Source organism: Myotis nattereri (assembly GCF_964212035.1).
Source record: "Myotis nattereri genome assembly, chromosome: 1".
Classification (NCBI taxonomy): Eukaryota; Metazoa; Chordata; class Mammalia; order Chiroptera; family Vespertilionidae; genus Myotis; species Myotis nattereri.
This window is the reverse complement of record NC_138075.1, coordinates 190,356,224-190,376,577: the sequence shown is the minus strand read 5'-3', so window position 1 is coordinate 190,376,577 and position 20,354 is coordinate 190,356,224. Positions and strand designations below refer to the sequence as shown.

The following is a 20,354-nucleotide window of genomic DNA, read 5'->3' as shown; positions in this document are numbered from 1 at the left end:
CCGTTCTGTTGTTTGTAGTTTAGAAATATTGTGTAAGAAAAAGCAACTCATATAAGAGAATTTTTAAAACCCCACATACCTATGTTTAGATTAAATGAAACCAGAGATACCTTTCGTTTTTTACAGCTCGGGGCTAGATATAGGCGAGGAATGGAACTGTACTACTTAATAGCTCTTGGGGAAAGAGAGGGCCAGATTCGGGGATAAAAGACAAAGTTAGTCTCCATTTCTAATTTCACCAAAAAACATTTTTAGAAAATTTAATTAGCACTTATCAATAAAATTAGGACAACTTGGAGCAGTGATACTGTATTTGCTATCAACACCGTTATAATTTGTCACATCTTTAAAACATGTTTAAAGAACATATAATGGAGTTTTAAGATGAATTCTGATTAAATGAGAAAAAAAATCACATCTCTAAGAGAAAAACAAATAAAATCAAGGGAAAAAAGATTGCTGTTAGAGTCTAGTTGCATCACTAATGTGGTTTTCTGACAAAATAAAAAACAGTTATTTTTCAAGACAGCATGGTTGGTCCTTATAAAAGTACTAGAGGCCCGGTGCATGAAATTAGTGCACGCGGGCGGGGATCCCTCAGCCTGGCCTGCACCCTCTCACAATATGGAAAATCCCTCTCACAATCCAGGACTGCTGGCTCCTAACCGCTCACCTGACTGCCTACCTGATCACCCCTAACCACTCTGCCTGCCTTCCTGATTGCCCCTAATTGCTCGCCTGCCTGCCTGATCACCCCTCACCACTTTGCCTGCCTGCCTGATCACCCCTAACTGCCTCTGCCTTGGCCCCCGCCAGAAGGACATCCAGAATGATGTCTGGCTGTCTGGTCTAATAAGCATATTATGCTTTTATTAGCATAGATTAGTATAGATATGAAATTTTGTTTCTAAGAACCTCAACTCATATAGAAGAAAGCTTTTAGGGTTGTTTAAACACATAAAAGCAGAACATTTCTTTTCTCTCCTGCTTCATAATAATCAAGTTCATGATATTATTTCTCTCCATTAAAGTCAGCAAAGTGATGTATAGCTTTGGAGTTTTTTATTTAAAAGTGATAAAATAATAGAATGGCTAGACATAGTAATAGTGCTATAACAAGTAGAGAAAAAAGTCAGACTACATGACATTAAGATCCTCTACCAATTATCTAAGTGTGTGATTTTACGGTTTTAGTGATAAGCCACTAATATTTCCAGTCCTGGCCCCCAGAAAAATAGACATAAACCCCAGGAAGGAATAAATGTCTAGCTTTCCTCTGAGTGTCTGAACATCAGCATCCTATTGGGAAATGTTAGAAATTATTCATTCAGTCTTTGAATCCTTTTATCCTCATATATAAATTTTAATTCTCTAAAATAAATCAGAACAAAAATAACCACTAAAGTACCACCATCAGTCACATCATTACCTATAACATCTTAGATGTTTTTTCCCTAAAATGGAAGTATTTCCTCTTTTTCCTATAGCATATCAAGGGTTAAGCATTAAGTAATAGCCAGTGAAGCCTTATTAATATGAATATGCTCTTGATGACAGAAATTATAACATGAAAGATTAGGTCTTTAAATGTCATTTACTGGTTTATTGAAAAAAAATAAAAATTACTTAAAAAATAAAGACCCACTAAATTCAGATACTTTAAATAGATACTTTAGGACAAAGAAACTGCACTGATGGAATGATGTTGCATGTATATTTGGTTCATACCACAAGTCTAAAGGAAATCATTGCTTGAGATGTAATTTAAGCATTAGTTTGCAATATAGCACATATCCTCGGGCCTTCTAGGCTTCAAGATTCAATAAACTAGCATGTATTTTCTTACTAATGGAGAAAAATTTATTAAAAAGTAAGATGAAAAAGCCGGCATTCAAAGTACATTTTGTTTAAAAGAAAATGTTTCACATCTTCAAAAAATTCCTCAAGCTAGATGCTTGTTTTGATAAGATACAGGTTGTCTGTGCCAAGCTACAAAATAGGTAATTTGCTATGACTGTATTACAATAATGTATCAAGTGGACTGTTAATTATTAATAAATTATATATGATATTTAGTAAAAATGTACCCAATAAATAACCTTAAGGTATTTCTTTACTTTTTATGTATTTTGTGATATTATATAATTCAACAATAGGTCATTATCTGTAAAGATTGAATGTATAGTATTGATATTCACCAAACAAGGCACAGTCATTTAAATAGATATAAGGGCAGTTACAAAATGGTTTATCATCTCTTCCTAATAAATGCAACTGTATGACTAAGTAGGGGTTTGAACAAATGTATTTTCAGACATGTACGTGTGATAAAGGAGGCAAGACAGAGATTTAAAAAGTAAAGTGAAGTCAACAAGTCATTCAAAGATAGTGAATTTGATGGTATTGTTGCTGAGGGTAATAACCTAATTGTCATTACTATCTTTCTAAATGTTTTACTTTATTAAGCTTCATTCTTCAATTCTTTAATTCTTCAGTGGGAAAATAAAATCCTCTAAGGATGGAGCATGACTTCAACTACTCTGTATCTTTCAGAAAGTTCAGTAGAGTACAATGAATGCAGGAAGTGCTGAATAAACACTTGGTGTTTTAATGCATGGCAATCAATTTAAGGAAAACCACATGAACAAGTCATTTCGATACACCGTGAGGAAAAACGTTTCAGTATTCTAAATAAATTTGCTTCAGAACCTAATAGAGACTCATGCATATGGTTGATTTAAATATGATTTTTCATTGTGGTTTCACTATTACACTACACCTAAAGAGCACACTTACAATTTGCATGATGCAGGCCATTGGGGATACTTTCAGAACTTTGTTCCCAAGGATTACTAATAAAGGCAACAGCACTTCAGAGTCAGGTTTTAAACAAATTTATATTCTATGCATATCAATTTACAATAGGCATCTTTATTCAAATAAATTCACAGCAGACGTGCCAATGAGACGAATGGTTGAATAGTGCAAATACTGAGCTGCTCTGATTCTGAGCTGAGCCACAAGAATGTGTGATGCTTCCATAGGAAAGGGATCTGTTGAACAAGGAATATATTTGCAAGCAGAACTGACACTGAAAGAGCAGAGTTTAAATCTAGCTTCCGGACGAGCAGCGGGAAGAATACTCAGATTAGAGAGAAAGGAAATAGTATTAACAAAATCGCCACTGGTGTAAAACCAGACTGTCAGCAAATATTTTATAAAGAGCTTTTGGGAAAAGTAATGCCAAGAGAACCTGGTTAAGGGTTGTCACCATTTCCTTAGAGAGGAGGGATGGGAAACAAACATTAGAAACTCCGCAAGTATCCTTTTTCTGGAAATGTAGGCCAAACACACTCTACAGCAGAATCATTCTGTATGTGTGTATGTTAAAATATTTTTGGATATATTGAATCATAAATTCAGAGTGTGCAGCCCATGAGAGGGTAATTATTTAGCACACTGGAGATAGAAAATACCATGCATTGTCCTTAAATAGCACAGTAATAACTATACAAATTTTTCCTAGAGTGGGTTCAGTCATTCTTAGTGAATCCTTTTGAAAAGAGTAGAATGTCTAAAAAAGAAAGATTAAGAAAGTAGGGAGGCCAGCTAAGTGCAGGCCTTAAATGACAATGTCATACTTCAGCATTCTGAAAAAAACTGTGAGTTACAATTAGAGCTCTGTGTCCTCCTCATTAACTTAGAAAAGGAAAAAAGACCCAACATAAATAAACAACAATTTGTCACAGAATTATTTGAAGAATTCAAAAAAGGATTTAAAACACATTCTACATCATCATTACTGTTAGTAGTGGAATTGTAACACCAATTTGAATAACAGAAAAAAACATCCAACTCATTTATATATATATATTTTAACAAACACAGATGTTAGGCCCTGTTGTGACCCTCAGGGGAAAATTCCAGAAAAACAGACAAGAAAGCACATAGTTATAGTGAAGGTTATATTAGCGAGGCATGCCCAAACTGGAGAGTAGAGAAAGCTTTTCAAGGAAGCAGTGATTGAGAGGGTTCTGAAGACTGAGCAATTTAGGACAATTATATAACAGATAAGTTTTAGGCAAAGGAAATAGCATGTGCAGTATTTACTAGTGATTCAGAGCATAATGGCTCCAAGGTAAGAATTCTCTGGTTTAGATTCCTATTCCCTCACTTACTAGATTTTTGACCTTGGGCAAATCACTTCACATCTTTTAACTTCAGTTTCTTCATCCTAAAAATGGGAATAATAATAATATTATGTCATGAGGATGATGCTAGGATCAAATAAGAAAATGTAAACGAACTTGCATAGGAATGTGCACACAGTAAGTGCTGAAACACGCTAGTCCTCTCTGTGTCACTGTTACCAGAATCGGTAGAAAGAGAAGAGAAGAGAAGAGAAGGAGAAGACCCCAAAGTGCCTTTTTAGAATCCAGTAAGTTTCTGGCAAGATTCTAAAGTCAGTGAACCAAACATGAATTGTGATGGCTTCTAAAAATATCCCATCGCATTTGCTAATGATGATTAAATAAGCCAGTCATGAATTATGGACAAATCCATCAGATTAGAGTTTCACCTTTGAACTATGTTTTCAAAACAGCAAATTGGCATGGGAACAAGAACAATACTTGTGCCTCACTTAAGCCAAGTTTCCGAGTAGACTGGCAGCTTCTGTTGGCAAAATTAAAAGCTTCTGTCGGCAGTCAGACAGTCAGCACACTAATCCGGTGACGAAGCACCAGTGTGAGGCCAATGTGGAGACAGTTGTGATATGTGATGAAGTAAAACATTTGTCTCTAGATATTTTTCCTTGGGAATTTCAGTATTTGACCAAATTGATATCTAACCACACATGACAAAGATATAGTTGGAAAAATTTTGTATTTTTTTCATGTCTATTTTGATGAAAATGAAAAGTGTCTATTTTTCTATAAGCAAAGTGTTTTCCTCCTTTATGCTCTTACTTTAATGTTGTTATTATCTTGCTTCTTTATGTTATCGATCCAAATATTTTATTAAAATTAGAAAAACTTGAATGTTAATATATAACTCAGTGTTTTAAGAAATCAATGAAGACAGAATCATTACGGAAAAGTAAAGTTTCTTGGTTTACTCCTCCCACTTTAAGCAATTGTTCCTGTTATCCATTATTTTTTAGTTTTGATTATTTTCCTCTCTGAATTTACTTCACCAATGAGTCTGTCTATAATATCTATTAAGTCTAAAACCTATTAATCCCACAGTTTCTTACATGGATCTTATTAAGAAGTTTCTTAGCTACCACTATAGTAGCATTTATTAACACCTAATTAAATGCTAGCCATTATACTAATAACTTTGCCAATATTAACTCATTTAATCCTCACAACCATCCTACATCATAGATACTATTTTATTTTCTATTTTACAAGTGGAAAAACTAAGGATTTGGGATGTTTAAGTAACTTACCCATGTCACACAGGTAGTAAGTGACAGAAACAGTATGGAAACCAGAAAGCCTGGTCCACAACCAAGACCTTTAACCAATATACTAATCTAGATCTTTGTTACTGGGTTGAATTAATGTGTGAAGTATAGTGATGTATGACAATTTTAAGCATCAAATGAGATGGCCAAAAGCCACAGGGGTAAATCTATAAAATATTTTGATTATGGTGAAAAGATTAGTAGACAGAAAATATTTAATGTAACCATTAAATTTAAAGCATATGCATAGAATATTAAATGAATATTTTATAAGAATAGTTATAAATAAAATGAAGCAATTAAAATGGTTGCTCTTTAGTGTAGGGAAAGGACAAATGGATTTGGGCTAGCGATGGTACATAAAAAAATATATAAGAACTAGATGAGGGCCTTCCATGATTCAAAGATGGTATTAATGTGCCATGCATTGAAGCATATTATTAGTTCAACCCTCAGTCTTAAATTTAAAAAAAATAGAGTAAAAATCAAAGAAAAAATGAATAAAAGAAGGAAGGAAGAAAGGAAAAAAAGGAGGGGGAAGGAGATAAGATGGACAAATCTCAATTATTTTGAAAACAAGACTTTCAAAATAGAGATAGCATTTAAAAATTATATGTAGAAATTTTCATTCGTAGCTGAAAAAAGTTATTGGCATGTATCTTCAATTGAATGTCACTTTATTTATAAAACGCATGTGATGAACCTTTTCTTGCCAACACAGAGATCAGAACTCCTAAAACTCCATGTTCCCTTTCTGCTAGGACAAAGGCATTTGGCTTTGGATTCACCAAACTGACTTGCCCAGGCAAGATATGGTTTCAAATAAGCAACTTAAGGAATCGGGCTCTTGGGAAGGTCTCAGTTCTTGCCTTCTTCTGGTGAAAATGGCAGCAAAACATGAAGATCTTTCAGGACTTTCAAGTGTGAAATTTTGAAGTAGCAATGCTACTTGTGGCAGAAGCTATTGTAATAAAGTTAAGTACCTGTCATTTATTGTTTGGCAACTGTTGTGGCAATGTTTTGCTTCATCAGAGCAGATCTGTAGTTGACTATTGGGCATTTCTCCTGGAAACTTAGCTTCTAATCTTTGAATCTATTCTTCGCAATGATTGTATGAGCCACTTAATGTATTCTATTGAAGGCCTTTTCCATTTAAAGTAGCAAGAGTAGATTTTATTTGCAACTAAGCTAAGAAACATTAAAAACAAACAAAATCTTCTTATAGGGAAGTGTTATAGGCAACAGTTTTTTAAAAAAGAATGGGAATATAGGACCAGTGATATGATTAACTGTCTTTCACTGTAGCAAGGTTCTATTTAATATTAAAGGATAGTAATCTAACAATGCTTGACAGAGAATGTCATGTGTCTCATCACCTGTGGTCACCTCAAATAAAATGATTCTTGAAGATAATATTTTTGTTACAAAATTCCATTTGTTTTAAACTATGAGAAATACAAGAAATATGGGAAGGATTGGCTGTGTCTAACTGCATTACAGAATTTAAAGAAATAAACACCTCAAAGTTTGAATTTTCAGCTAAAGTCCTATTGAGATGATCAGAGAATCCATTCCATAAATATCTCATATGCTCTTACAGTGGGAAGAATGACAGAGCCAGACATCAAAATCCAAGTCTTAGTCCACAGAATTCCTGAATTACAAAGATTTAATTTATTGCCTTGCCTTCTAAGAAAATGAGGTCCTTGATTGGAAAGAAGTGAAAACCTGAACACTAGAATATGTAGGTATGAGAATTCAGATGACTCAAAATATTCTCAACTTCTAAAACATGTCTTGCTTTGAATTGAGCTATTCCATAACTGAATGAGAAAGCTGTCTCTTTGTTTTGTCAATACCAAATACACGCCTTATCAAAGACCATTAACTGATAGAAGGAAGCAATTTTCTTCCTGACCAAACCTATTGCTCCATCTGAACTCAAGATCTCAACGGCCAATTATCAGATCACTATTGCAGGCAAGAAGCTTCTTGAATATGAGACTTCCAAAATTCTATAACTTAAATTTGCAGAAGCATTGGAAATAAGTGCGAAAATGTATTTTACATGTTCCTTACATAGAAGTGAGAAACAATTTACTTCAAGCTCGTATGAACACATGATTAGAGATTCTAGATTCAATGTGTTTCTCCAGGTAGTTGGCACAGGTGCTACATGCTTCTTTTATTAGTTGATCTAAATCTGGACTGAAAGGTCACCTTAGATAAATAAAGTTCAGATACTGGGGATACCTTTTTCTGTTGTAGAAGAAGGCATTAAATGACATATTGAAATAGAAATGTTAAATTTGATTTTTATTTTTCAAGATTTGTGCAACTACTCACTACTAACATTTTTATATATTTTTAGATTATTTCTTATTGAACTTACTGTGGTAAAAAATAAATAAATAAACAAAATAGAACAGACTCATAGACACAGAGTATAGACTGACAGTTGTCAGAGGAGAGGTAGGGCTGGAGGACTAGGTGAAAAAGGTGAAGGGATTGAGAATTATACATTGGTAGTAACAGAATAGTCACAGAGATGTAGATTATAGCATAGGGAATAGAGTCAATAATACTGTTATAACTATGTAGGAGGCCCAGTGAATATTTGGAGCAATGGGAGGACCACGCTGTAAAGTGCATGGTTTTCTAACCACTTTATTGTACATCTGAAACTAACACAGAATAATACTGCACGCAAACTGTAATAAAAAATAAATAAATAAATAAATAAATAAATAATGAAATAAAGAATGAACTATTTAAAAGTAAAAAAAAATCACTGTTTTCTTGTTTTATTTTTCTGAATATAATTTTGAATCTGAACAGTTCATACATGCATTGATGCCACAAAAAATAAATTAATAATAAAATGCCAGAACAAATTATGAAAGTGAAAGAAACCAAGAAAGAAATGCATATGTAAAAAAATAATAATAATCCTTAGAGGAGATTGAAGTTGAAGTTAAAATCTGCTAAAGAAGTTTTATATAAAATGCACACATGACACAGATAACTTTCTTCAATTTCATGTTTTAAAATATTTAGGCTAGCGAAAACAAAGATGGCGGGGTAGGTAAACGCAATACTCACTGCCTCCCACAATCACATCAAAACTACAATCAACATACAGAATAACCGTCATTCAGAACTGCCTGAAATCTGGCTGAATGGAAGTCCTACATTAGAGAAGTAAAGGAGAAAGCACATTGAGACTGGTGTGAGGGATGGAGGTTCAGAACAGGCTGGTCTGACACCCACGTATGGCATTTTTAATCAGGAGGTATTTCTGGGATACTGAGGCCTCATGTAAGGAGCAAGGAGCAGTTCCTCTTTAAGGGCCAGTGAAGGACTTACTAGGACTCACTCCCTCTGAGCTCCAACACTGAGGCAGTGGCTTGGGGGATCCAGGGATGTATGTGGAGGAACTGGATTGTGTGGATTCAGGGAAAAAACTCTGGGGTGGATTTTTCTCAGACAGGAGTGCTCACAAGATTCATTGTTCTTATGCTGAGATCTCCCTGGTTTCAGAGCTGACTGGCAGAGATAATATCCAAGGCTCTATCAACCTAGCTCACACTGATCACTCAGCCCTGGTGATTTTCTCAGACTCCACACAATTTTCATCCCACCCAAGCTGTTTGCAATAGCTTTTCCATATAAATGGCATGTCCTGGCTCAGGTTTCAGACTTTCTTAATCCTTTGAGTGCCAACCAATATCCTAGGAACTATGCTAAAATTGCCAAGCCATTTTTGCTGATTTTACAGCAGTTTAGGAAAAAAAAATTATGAATCGCAAGAAAATGAAGTTACATATTCAAAAACTTAAGGAAACCTTTACTACATTGACATATTTAGCAATATCATCATCACTAATAAAAGCAGACTTAGAACTGGACACCATTTCGAAGCTTTGATAGTGCTCCCAGTACTTTTGGTGTAAGAGAGGAGGAACACGATCACGCTCTCAGGCACTCTAGGGGTCAAAGTCTCTCAAACAAGCAGCAACTGAAGCCAACATGCCCCCATATCTATCAGTAAGAGACCCAAGGCCTGGCACTAACATTGCTTTACAGCTTGGCCTCTCCTGGGAACTTCTAAGCCCAACACAAGTAGCAGCCATCTGCAGATATCTATGTAGCTCCTGCTGGGTAGCCCTAAGCAATGACTGACTTTGCAATTCCTGGGAGGCCACAGAGCCAGTTCACCCAGTGGACAGCTTCAGACTGTACCAAATTCCAACACTATACATCCACAAGTGACAAATGCAAGGGGAAGACTCAGTGAGCACCAAAACCCCACTGAAGCAAGTCCTGCTACAAAGGGGTGTCTCCTACACAGTAGCTCTTCTGAAGCTGGTCCTCTACCAATTCTGGGAGACATAGCAACTCTACTTAATACATAAAACAAACACAAGGGAGGAGAAACTAAGATGGCGGCATAGATAAACACCGGGAAATAGTTGCCTCCCACAGCAATTGAAAATTATCCCAAAGGACGGAGCAAACATCGTCCAGAAAAACAGGAAGGCTGGCTGAGTGTAATTTCTACAACTAGAAGAAAAGAAAAGCACGCTGAGAGCCAGAGGAGCTGTGGAGGCTGAGTGCAGAGGTACGGCGGCGGCTTGCGCACGCGGAAAGGGGGTGGCACCTGAGGATGCGGCTGTCTTTTTGAATCACAAGCTCCCGACTGCTCTGATCTCCGGTTCTGGGAAGTCTCTGGGGACTCAGGACTCATACGGGGAGAGGCTGCTCTGTCAGGCGGCAGCGGGCGAACTTGAGGGCGGATTTCCCTCAGAGGTGCTTGCAGCCCTTACCAGGACACTGAGACACGCGACTCCGGGTGCGGAGAATCAGCCATTGCTTCTTTCTCTGACCTTTTGACTCCCTGAGACCCCGCCCCACCCAGGCTGCAGCAGAGGCTTTTGCATGTGAATGTACCTAACTATAGCCCAGCCAAGCAGACCCGGAACTTCCAAGAGAAGGCCCAAGGCCCCGCAGCGGCTTGCATCGCTTCACAGCTGAGCCTCTCCATGGCCCCGGCTGTGAGGCCTCAGGCAGGGGCTGAATTAGCACCTCCTTAGATCCAGGAGCCACTGTACCCAGTGGTCAGAGGAGGACCATTCTCCCACTTCAGACACAGCTGCTTCCCACAGCCAATTGGCCTGGAGGTCAATTCCTCCCAGTGATCCTACATCAACCAAGGCACCAAGAGTGCACCAAGAGTGTCCACCCCAGGTAACTGGGGAGGCTGAGCCACTGGGCCCTATAGGACACCTGGCGCGCAGGGCCACTCTATCAACACAGGGAAGTAGCCAAAATGCGGAGACAAAGAAACAGGTCACAATTGGCAGAAACGGAGGAGGACAGACGACTGGATATAGAGTTCAAGGCCACGTTTATAAGGTTTGTCAAGAATTTTATGGAAACCGCCGATAAATTTAATGAATCCCTCAAGGAGTATAGTGAGACCATGGAGGACATGAAAAAGGACCAACTAGAAATTAAGCATACACTGACTGAAATAAAGAATAATTTACAGAGATCCAACAGCAGACAAGAGGATCCCAAGAATCAAGTCAAAGATTTGAAATACAAAGAAACAAAAAATACCCAACCGAAAAAGAAAAAAGAAAAGAGATTCAAAAAATATGAAGATAGTGTAAGGAACCTCTGGGACAACTTCAAGCGTACCAACATCAGAATTATAGGGGTACCAGAAGGAGAGAGAGGGCAAGATATTGAAAACCTTTTTGAAGAAATAATGACAGAAAACTTCCCCCACCTGGTAAAAGAAATGGACTTACAAGTCCAGGAAGCGCAGAGAACCCCAAACAAAAGGAATCCAAAGAGGACCACACCAAGACACATCATAATTAAAATGCCAAGAGCAAAAGATAAGGAGAGAATCTTAAAAGCAGCAAGAGAAAGACAGTCAGTTACCTACAAGGGAGTACCCATCCGACTGTCAGCTGATTTCTCAACAGAAACCATGCAGGCCAGAAGAGAGTGGCAAGAAATATTCAAAGAGATGAATAGCAAGAACCTGCAACCAAGATTACTTTATCCAGCAAAGCTATCATTCAGAATAGAAGGTCAGATAAAGAGCTTCACGGATAAGAAAAAACTAAAGGAGTTCGTCACCACCAAACCAGCATTATATGAAATGCTGAAAGGTATTCTTTAAGAAGAGGAAGAAGAAAAAGGAACTCTTACCATTTGCCACAGCATCGATGGAACTGGAGAGCAGATAAATACCACAAGATCTCACTTATTTGTGGAATATAATGAACAACATAAACTGATGAACAAGGACTGATCCAGAGACGGAGAGGCTTTGATTGGACTGTCGGGCCTTGGAGGGAAGGTAGGGGAGGGTGGGGGCAAGGGGGAAGGATCAACCAAAAGACTTATATGCAAGCATATAGGCCTAACCAATGGACACGGACAACGGGGGGGTGAGGGGATGAGCGCGGGGGGGGGGGATAGAGGGTACACATATGTAATATCTTAATCAATAAAAAAAAACAAAAAAAAAACAAAAAAAAACCAAGGAAGTAGCCAAAATGCAGAGACAGAAAAACATGTCACAAATGAGAGAACAGAAGAAATCTCTGGAAAAAGAACTAAATGAAATAGAAGCAAGCAAGTTACTAGATATAACTTGCTTATATCTAGTTCAAAACAATGGTTATAAGAATGCTCAAGGATATTAATGAGAGCTTTAAGAGTCTTAGTGACCAGTCAAAAATGAAGCATTCACTAGCTGAAATAAAGAATAATTTACAGGGATTCAGCAGTAGAGTAGAAGATGCTGAGAATCAAATCAACTATTTGGAATATGAGGAAAAAAAGACACCCAATCAGAAGAACAAAAAGAAAGATATTTCCAAAAATATGAAGATAGTGTAAGGAACCTTGGAGACAACCTCAAAGGTAGCAACATTCACATTATGGGTGTACCAGAAGGAGAAGAAAGATAGCAAGAAATTGAAAACCTATTTGAAGAAATAATGACAGAAAACTTCCCCTAACTAAATGACAAAAAAATATGTCATTTAGTTATTCGAAGTATAGAGAGTCCCAAATGAGAGGAACCCAAATAGATCCATACCAAGACACATCATAATTAAAATGCCAAAGGTTAAAGACCAAGAGAGAATCTTAAAAGTAGCAAGAGAAAAGCAGTTACCTACAAGGGAGCACCCATATGACTGTCAGCTTATTTCTCAACAGAAACTTTGCAGGCTAGAAGGGAGTGGCAAGTAATAGTCAAAGTGATGAATAGCAAGGACCTACAACCAAGATTACTCTACCCAGCAAAGCTATCACTTAGAATTGAAGGTCAGAGAAAGAGCTTCACAGCCAAGGAAAAGCTAAATTAGCTCATCACCACAAACCTATATTACATGAAATGTTAAAGGGCATTCTAGAAGAAGAAGAAAAAGAAGAAGAAGAAGAAGAAGAAGAAGAAGAAGAAGAAGAAGAAGAAGAAGAAGAAGAAGGAGGAGGAGGAGGAGGAGGAGGAGGAGGAGGAGGAGGAGGAGGAGGAGGAGGAGAAGAAATATGAACAATAAAATGGCAATAAATACATATCTATCAATAATCAAATCTAAAAATCAAAATAAATGAACAAGGAATCTAATAAATAAAATAAACTGATGGATACTAGCAAAATAGAACCAGAGATATGGAAACATGGAACATACTGATTCATCTCAGAGGGAAAGAGGGAAGGGAAGAAGAGGGGTAAGGGATTAACTAAATAACTTATATGCATATATGCATTACCTATGGACACAGACCATAGGGTGCTGAAGGCCTAGGGTGGGATGGAAACTGGGTGAAGGGGTAATGGGGGGAAAAGGGGGGATACTTGTAATTTTATCAACAATACAGATTTTTAAAAAACCACTATATGAGGATGAAAGAAAGTGAAGGGATAGCCAAAGAACATATATGCATAACCATAGACACAGACAACAGTATGATGATGGCCAGAGTGGAAGGGGGAGGGGGGGTTTGAGGGATGGATGGAGGTAGTAAAAGGAGGGAGTTGGGGGAAATGGGACATCTGTTATAGTATAAACAGTAAGTTTAAAAAATAAAATATTCAGGTTTTAAAAATGAATTGCCACAGCCCACTTTGCATAATGTCGATACTTGATAAATGTTTAGTAAAGGCAACTTTAAATCTAAGAATTTTAAGGAGCTACTTGAAATCAATAATTTTTGTGGAAATTGAGACTTGGGTGGTCTAAAAAGTCAGATATTGAGAAATATCATCCTATTTTGCTTTTTGTTTTGGTAGGTTTGCAAAATTTTACAGTATATGTACCCTGAGAACTTGGAAAAAAGCAAAAGTCAACATAATTTTTCTCTGAATACAAATGTTTGTTTTACATAATAACTATGCCTTGAATAGCTGGATGAAAATTATTCTTTCTTTGTATTTATAGTTCAAAAAAACACACACTTTACAGTTTGAATAGCAAGTAAAAAAAAGAGCACATATAATTAGAGCAAATATTTATTAAGCACATCATTTAAAAAATAAACAATCATTTTCTACACCTAGTTTATCAGAGAAATATCTTTCTATCTTTCGAAGAAGTTAAGGTTAATACAAGCTAGAGAATGTTCTCCCAAGAAATACAGCTCCTAGTGATTGTTCAATATGCTTTCAACATGTTAATGACAGATTCACAGTAGAGCTAAGTTGAAAGATGTTGCACAGAAAGCCTGAAATCACACGTTTAAAGCCAGTATTTTTCTGATGTGGGAAGATGGTTTACATTTACTGAACACATGTGTCATTTAGCTACTGTGATGAAAAATCGACATATATTGGTATTGCTGACAGCTGAGTCAATGCTGAAGGAAAACTTGATTTTCACTATTCCTGTCTAGCTCTTCAGCATTTTTTTAGTTCTACCTTAAGTTAAAGAGTAAATAGAGAAAAATATAAATTCACTGAGAAATGTAGCATATATGTGTGCAAAGTTTTGTCTCACAGAATAAAAAAATATTCTGTGAAATGTATTCAACATGGATAAAACATCTACAATGTTCTTTACATTCTTAGTGAATTACTTAAATACCTTCAGAACATCTGGATACTCATGAATGTTTTCCTCAGTTTTATCAACCAGAAGTACTATGAACTCAACTGCATACATTTTCTTATCTTAAGTAATAGCTACTTGATTGACTTGCTATATGCAACAATTCAAATGATTTTGGCCAAGATTTGATTACCATCAGCATTCTCTATCAATTCAGTCATGCCACAAACTACAGTCTTATACTAATATTACATGACTAAGTCCAATTACATTCAACCACATTCTATTTCAGAGTACTCTTGGCAAGAAGTCCACACAGACAAAAGTCCACCTGAGGTACTAATGAAGTGACAGGATTATGCCCTTCAACTAAGAGATGTGGCCAGGGGATAGAGGAAAGTTATATACAATGTGTTGGCTTTTAATGGCACCCCTACCCCCACATACCTATTGTTGGCAAAAGCAGGTTATAGATTATTTACAAGCTTTGAATGATTATTGCCAGATCATAAGTTGAATTATTAATTCAGCAATAATTTATCTTTGGTTCTTATTTTATCACAAAGAAGCTTTTTGTGTTTCTTTAAAAGTGAATATTTGAGGTGAAAATATAGGGAAATTAGAATCTCAAGGAGAACTGTATTCATTACTAATAATTGCTACCTAATGATTCTAAGATCTTCATATAGAAGATAGATGTGTTTTCATGTGGTTGTACATAGTTCATAGTTATTCTAATTTTGATAAGTAGATTTATTAAAAAAATCATTTCACGTACTTGTTATAATAATAGAAATAATAAAATACTTTTTCAATCTGGAAAGAAATTTGAGCTGTGGTGCCAAACAAACAAATGAACAAATAAGCAAATAAACCTGGCCTGATTATATGTTAAAATAATAAATTAAAACACTTGAAGTAAACAAAACAAAACAAAATGTAAATTGAACTAGCACTGCATGAAATTGAGACAAAAATTTCTGTATAAGTGGATTTGAGCCAGAAATGTATTTTTAATGAAAAATTCAATTAAAAAAATCTTTTTATGTCTGTCCCTGAATGTGCCTGCTAAGAAAGCCTTAGCCTTTATTTGCTTAAAACTAAAAGAAGCATCTTGATATGTATTCTACTTCAAGTCCTAAACCTCTGACTCATGAGAAGTTCTCACAGATCTCAGGCAACTTAGCCCTCAGCTGTGGAGATCATGGACAGAGCTTGGCCTAAGGTACATTAGTTGGTTGGACATCACACTTACCTGCTTGATTTGTGGTTACATTTACAGACACATACTGCCGGGCTCCTGGGCTCAAGTCGGACACTCCATTCACTGCCTCAATCTCAAAGGTATAGTTTGTGTGAGCGAGCAGATCCACCATCATGACAGAGGTGTTTTTCAGGCCGATTTGCTGGGGGAGGTACCTGACATGACCTCCACACTCGTCACACACACCTGCATGGGAGATGCACTTCTTGCATGCAATATAATATGACACATCTTTCCTTCCACCAGTGTCAGCAGGAGGAATCCATTCCAGAAAGACACTAGTTTCATTAACATTTGAGATGGCATTCCGAGGAGCGGAGGGGGGTCCTGGTTTGCAAAGTAAAGTGAGAAAAACATATTTTAAGATAGGCATCTTTACTACACATATCCCTGGTCTGAAGGAGAAAAAAATAGATTTGCATTTATTTATTTATTTTTAAATAGGGAGAATCAAAGAGTCATCATTTGAAATAATCTTTGGAAAATCTTGTTATAGTTTTATAGGGACAATACTGGATTGTATAGCCTGTAGAAATAATTTATCTTGGAATTGTTGTAACACTAGTTCGACTAAAGCAGATATTTTGCCTAGTGTGTATGTAAATAATTATGGTATATAACTATACATGTAAAAATAGTTAGATGAAAAAATATACACATATTTAAAAATGGCAAGTCTTTTATAAAATACCTCCTTAGGATTGAACTAATTACTTCCTTCTTAGGATGGAACTAATTACTTCCTCACTAAAATTGTCCCTAAAACCTAGGAAGCAAACAGGAGGGTTTACCAAGACTAAGCACAAGTACAAACTGGATTTTTCAATGTGGCTCTTGAATAAAAATTCTGCAGCAAGTAAAATATAACCTTAGCTTACCTAAAAATAGATTGGCTATCTACTCATAATTCAACAACAGAATTTGAAACCTTTCTTCAACTTCAAGAAAACACTAGAATTTAAGTAGTTGGTCAATATTAAAATATTATAATAAAGTTTTTTTAAATCTTTGATATTAGTTTAAGATGATGGCTTTCTGCAAACTATGAATTTTACTTAATTGGGAAAATAAGTTTTATTTGTAAATTAATTCACAAAACTACAATGGGAAGAATACAAGTATTCTTTAGATCTTGAGGGTTTAGCAGAACAAATTTATCAATAAATAATAAATAGCACCTATTTGTATATTGCTTTACATATTTCTAAAACAATTTAGCACATTAAAGAGAACTAAAATTGATTACACATAATTACAACAACTGTATACCACTCTGGTGGGGAGAGTTGATCATGGGGGAGGCTATGCATGTGTGTAGACAGGAACTATATGGCAGATCTTTGAATCCTTCTGAATTTTGCTATAAGCTAAAAATGGTCTAAATAAAAACGTCCTTTAAAAATTGATGGCATAATGTCTAATGTTATAGTTGATTTTTAAATACTTAGAGCTAAAATTTCAGTCAGCTATTACTGCTATGCGATCAGATGTTCTCAAAGAGAAAGTAAATTTATATTTGTTTCAGACTTGATTAGTAAAGATTTCCTGACAGGAAATAAAATAGACTATGGTGGTAGTTGAATGGTTCATAAGCAAAAATTAAGCAAATTTAAGATGACATAGTTATATTAATATTCATTATCTGTTCTAAACATAGGGATTCATAATAGTTTCTACCTAAAATTTATAAAGTCATTACTGCTAAGACCTAAATTTAAAAGTAATAGGAAAGTTACTTAATATTTACAAAACATTATTTAAATTAAAGGAGTCTATAATCAAAGAGTTGCCCTTTTTGACACAACAATCCCCAGCAACATTTATAGTTGAATCCTGTGAATTTTTCCATGTGTACAGTTTTACACACTTGTATATAGAAGTCACTTTTAAATTGAAGCAAGTACTTAAGATGAACCTACAAGTATTATTTTTTACTATAACTTATTTTAATATTTAATAATGGAAATTATAGAGAAAATGTAAGTAAAGACCAAATGTTATAAGTTTCCTTCTAAGAAAGTGGTAAAAAAAAAACAAAAAAAACCCTGAAATATATCTGTTCAGAAAGATACCAGAAGTTCTGGGATTTTTTTCCTACCCACTGGAATGCACGCGCATGTAACACCTTTTCTCTAAGTCTGATTCTTCCTTTTCTTCTGACTCTGCTACTAATAGCCCCTCAATATTTGGGTGGGGGCTCATCTGAAACTCAAATTTAAAGTTAAAATGAGACTCAAATTTATGTGAAGTCCTAAAATATAAGTAAAAAGTAGAAGCTCAGACAGACTTGCACCTAAAAAATACTGTAATGAAATTCCACTGGCCATTTATATATGTGATGTATAAACCAAAGTAGAACTGTGAGAAGTACCCTTGATTTAAGGAGATTCATTAGAATCTTTATTTTAGTTTGACTTTATTTTCCTCTAGGTTTATTACATTTTTTTCCAGATTATATATATAAATAATATTAAAAGGAATTGAACCATAAATTTAACTCCAAAGAGCCAAAATTCTAGATTCTCATCTTAACATCAATCAAGCCATCTTCATATGTGGTCTTTGTGATGGTATGAATGCAACTTAAAAGAGAACACACACACTCACAGAATATATATTTGTAAAACTGTCTACACAAGTCCCAACAGTCTTTTTGAGAAATGCATACAAATTGGTGTTGTTTTGAGACAGTGTTAGCATTTCACACACCTGGAAACAGAGAAAATATAAGCCTCAGGTCCTAAGTGCTAAGAAGCCCTCGCCACCAGAGCACAGGGTCTCTCCACCCCCCGACCTAACAAGTTTATAGAATGGAGGCTCACATTTGTGCTAAGAAGAAGAAAGTATCTCAAGACTTGGTTTTCTCTCTCTAATTTACCATTCTGTTGTCTACCCAACAGTTCCCCTACTATTTGGGCTTTCTTTTGTTCTGAATAATCAAAATAACCTCCACCGCAACCAAAATGCACCGCATTCATAGTTTATATTTCTTCCATTAAAATTTAGTTTCCTAAAAGTGTATGGAATAATGCCATTTACTCATGTGAAGGGGAATAATTTATAATTAGTAATCACTTAACCCCTAAAATTATCATTCTGGTGATAAAAGAATGATCTTTAGCAATGCAAAGCTAACCAATATCAATAATTTGAGGAACTATGAACATATGTTTCACTGCACTGAAATGCAGATAAAATTTCAGTTTGTGATTATTTAATTAAAGGCATGGTATGACTCTTTATATTTAATACTAATGAAACTTAAGTTTCAAAAATCTGTCATTGTCTGTGAGAGCAGTTACAATGTAATGGAATCTAAAATACTTAAAACAAGGCAGGCCATGAAAATTAACTGTTATGAAAAGAAGGGATCCACTTTTCTTTCATTTTTTTTTTAATTCGCTATAGAGAACATGAATGTGAAAAACTAGAAAAGTATTGTCATGAAGCAAACAAATACATACATTTGTTTTCTTCCCAGAAATATATACAGAACACTAGAAAAACAAAATCACCCGAAACATTGATGGATGTGAATCCATCCACTGCTAATGTTGAAATTAGGTGTTTAATATTCATCATTCTAATTATATGGTTATCTGATCATATAATTAATAATAGTTAAGGACACTCACTCCTAAGAAACACTGCAACTGCTTGAAAATCCTAGCTAAATAATTTCTTTTACATTTGGCCCTTAAAACCGATTCTCCAACACCCAGTTAGTTATCCATGTCCTTGTAATATTCCCTGCCTTCTACTATAAATGACCTCATTGGCCTTTGTAGCTTAGTGGTGCCAGTTAGAACAAAAAGTGAAAGTGGCATCGATTGCATGTTTAGGTGGTTAGAAAGCTGCTTGGAAGAAGAAGAAGAAGAACATGTACCATGAAAAGGGAAGTGGGTTGATCAAAGTCATGTTTGGCTGCCACTAAGGGAACTCACAAAATAAAAGGCAAAATTCTATGTCTGTGTCTTAGATGTCGACATTGAAATTCGGGAAAATGGATGCTTCTCACAGTGAGTGAGAAATGAGCCTCAAAGTTTTCAATGCTTACTCAAGAAGACTGAAATGTGGTGAACAACTGTACTGGAAGATTCAACGCTATTCCTGTTGTAGGGGAAATGGTAATAGAATGGAACAGGCTCCACCGTGCTCTTTCTTCAAACTGGTGGAAGTGAGCATCACCAAATATCCGTGGGTTTCCTTACTTGTGCATGCCATTGTGGGTGGATCAGACTCCCTCCTGAAATAATCCTTTTCACAGACACAAGAGGTGGAAGCTTCCTCCTGGCTGTAACTGTGAGGTGGACATTTGCTGCAGCTCTGGTTGTGAGGTGAGGCTTTGAAGAACCCAGGTCTGCACACTGTCAAAAGAAATAAGAGACTAAGCTTTTCCCTGGAACAGATGCAGGGTTTGTTTTGTGAATCATGTCATTATTTTGACGACTATACACAGGTTACATATAGCACAATCTTTGCAGTAATTTTAATTTTTTAATAAGCTTCTGAATAATAAATACCAGGCTATTCATTCAGAGAATCA

General features: G+C 35.7%; 1 protein-coding gene across 4 annotated transcripts in view; it reads right to left on the bottom strand.

The window, feature by feature from the left end:
* EPHA5 (EPH receptor A5) overlaps positions 1-20,354 on the bottom strand; it is a gene marked incomplete at its 5' end in the record, with an annotated part of 343,025 nt that overhangs the window by 160,744 nt on the left and 161,927 nt on the right. For 2 of the 4 annotated variants that reach the window (XM_081110179.1, XM_081110180.1), the window contains 2 exons: positions 15,800-16,135; positions 20,020-20,175. The exons of the other annotated variants lie outside the window; for them this stretch is intronic. In XM_081110179.1, coding sequence (XP_080966305.1) covers positions 15,800-16,135; positions 20,020-20,175 — 492 coding nt within the window. The remainder of the gene's footprint in view (positions 1-15,799; positions 16,136-20,019; positions 20,176-20,354) is intronic. 4 annotated transcript variants of the gene reach the window in all.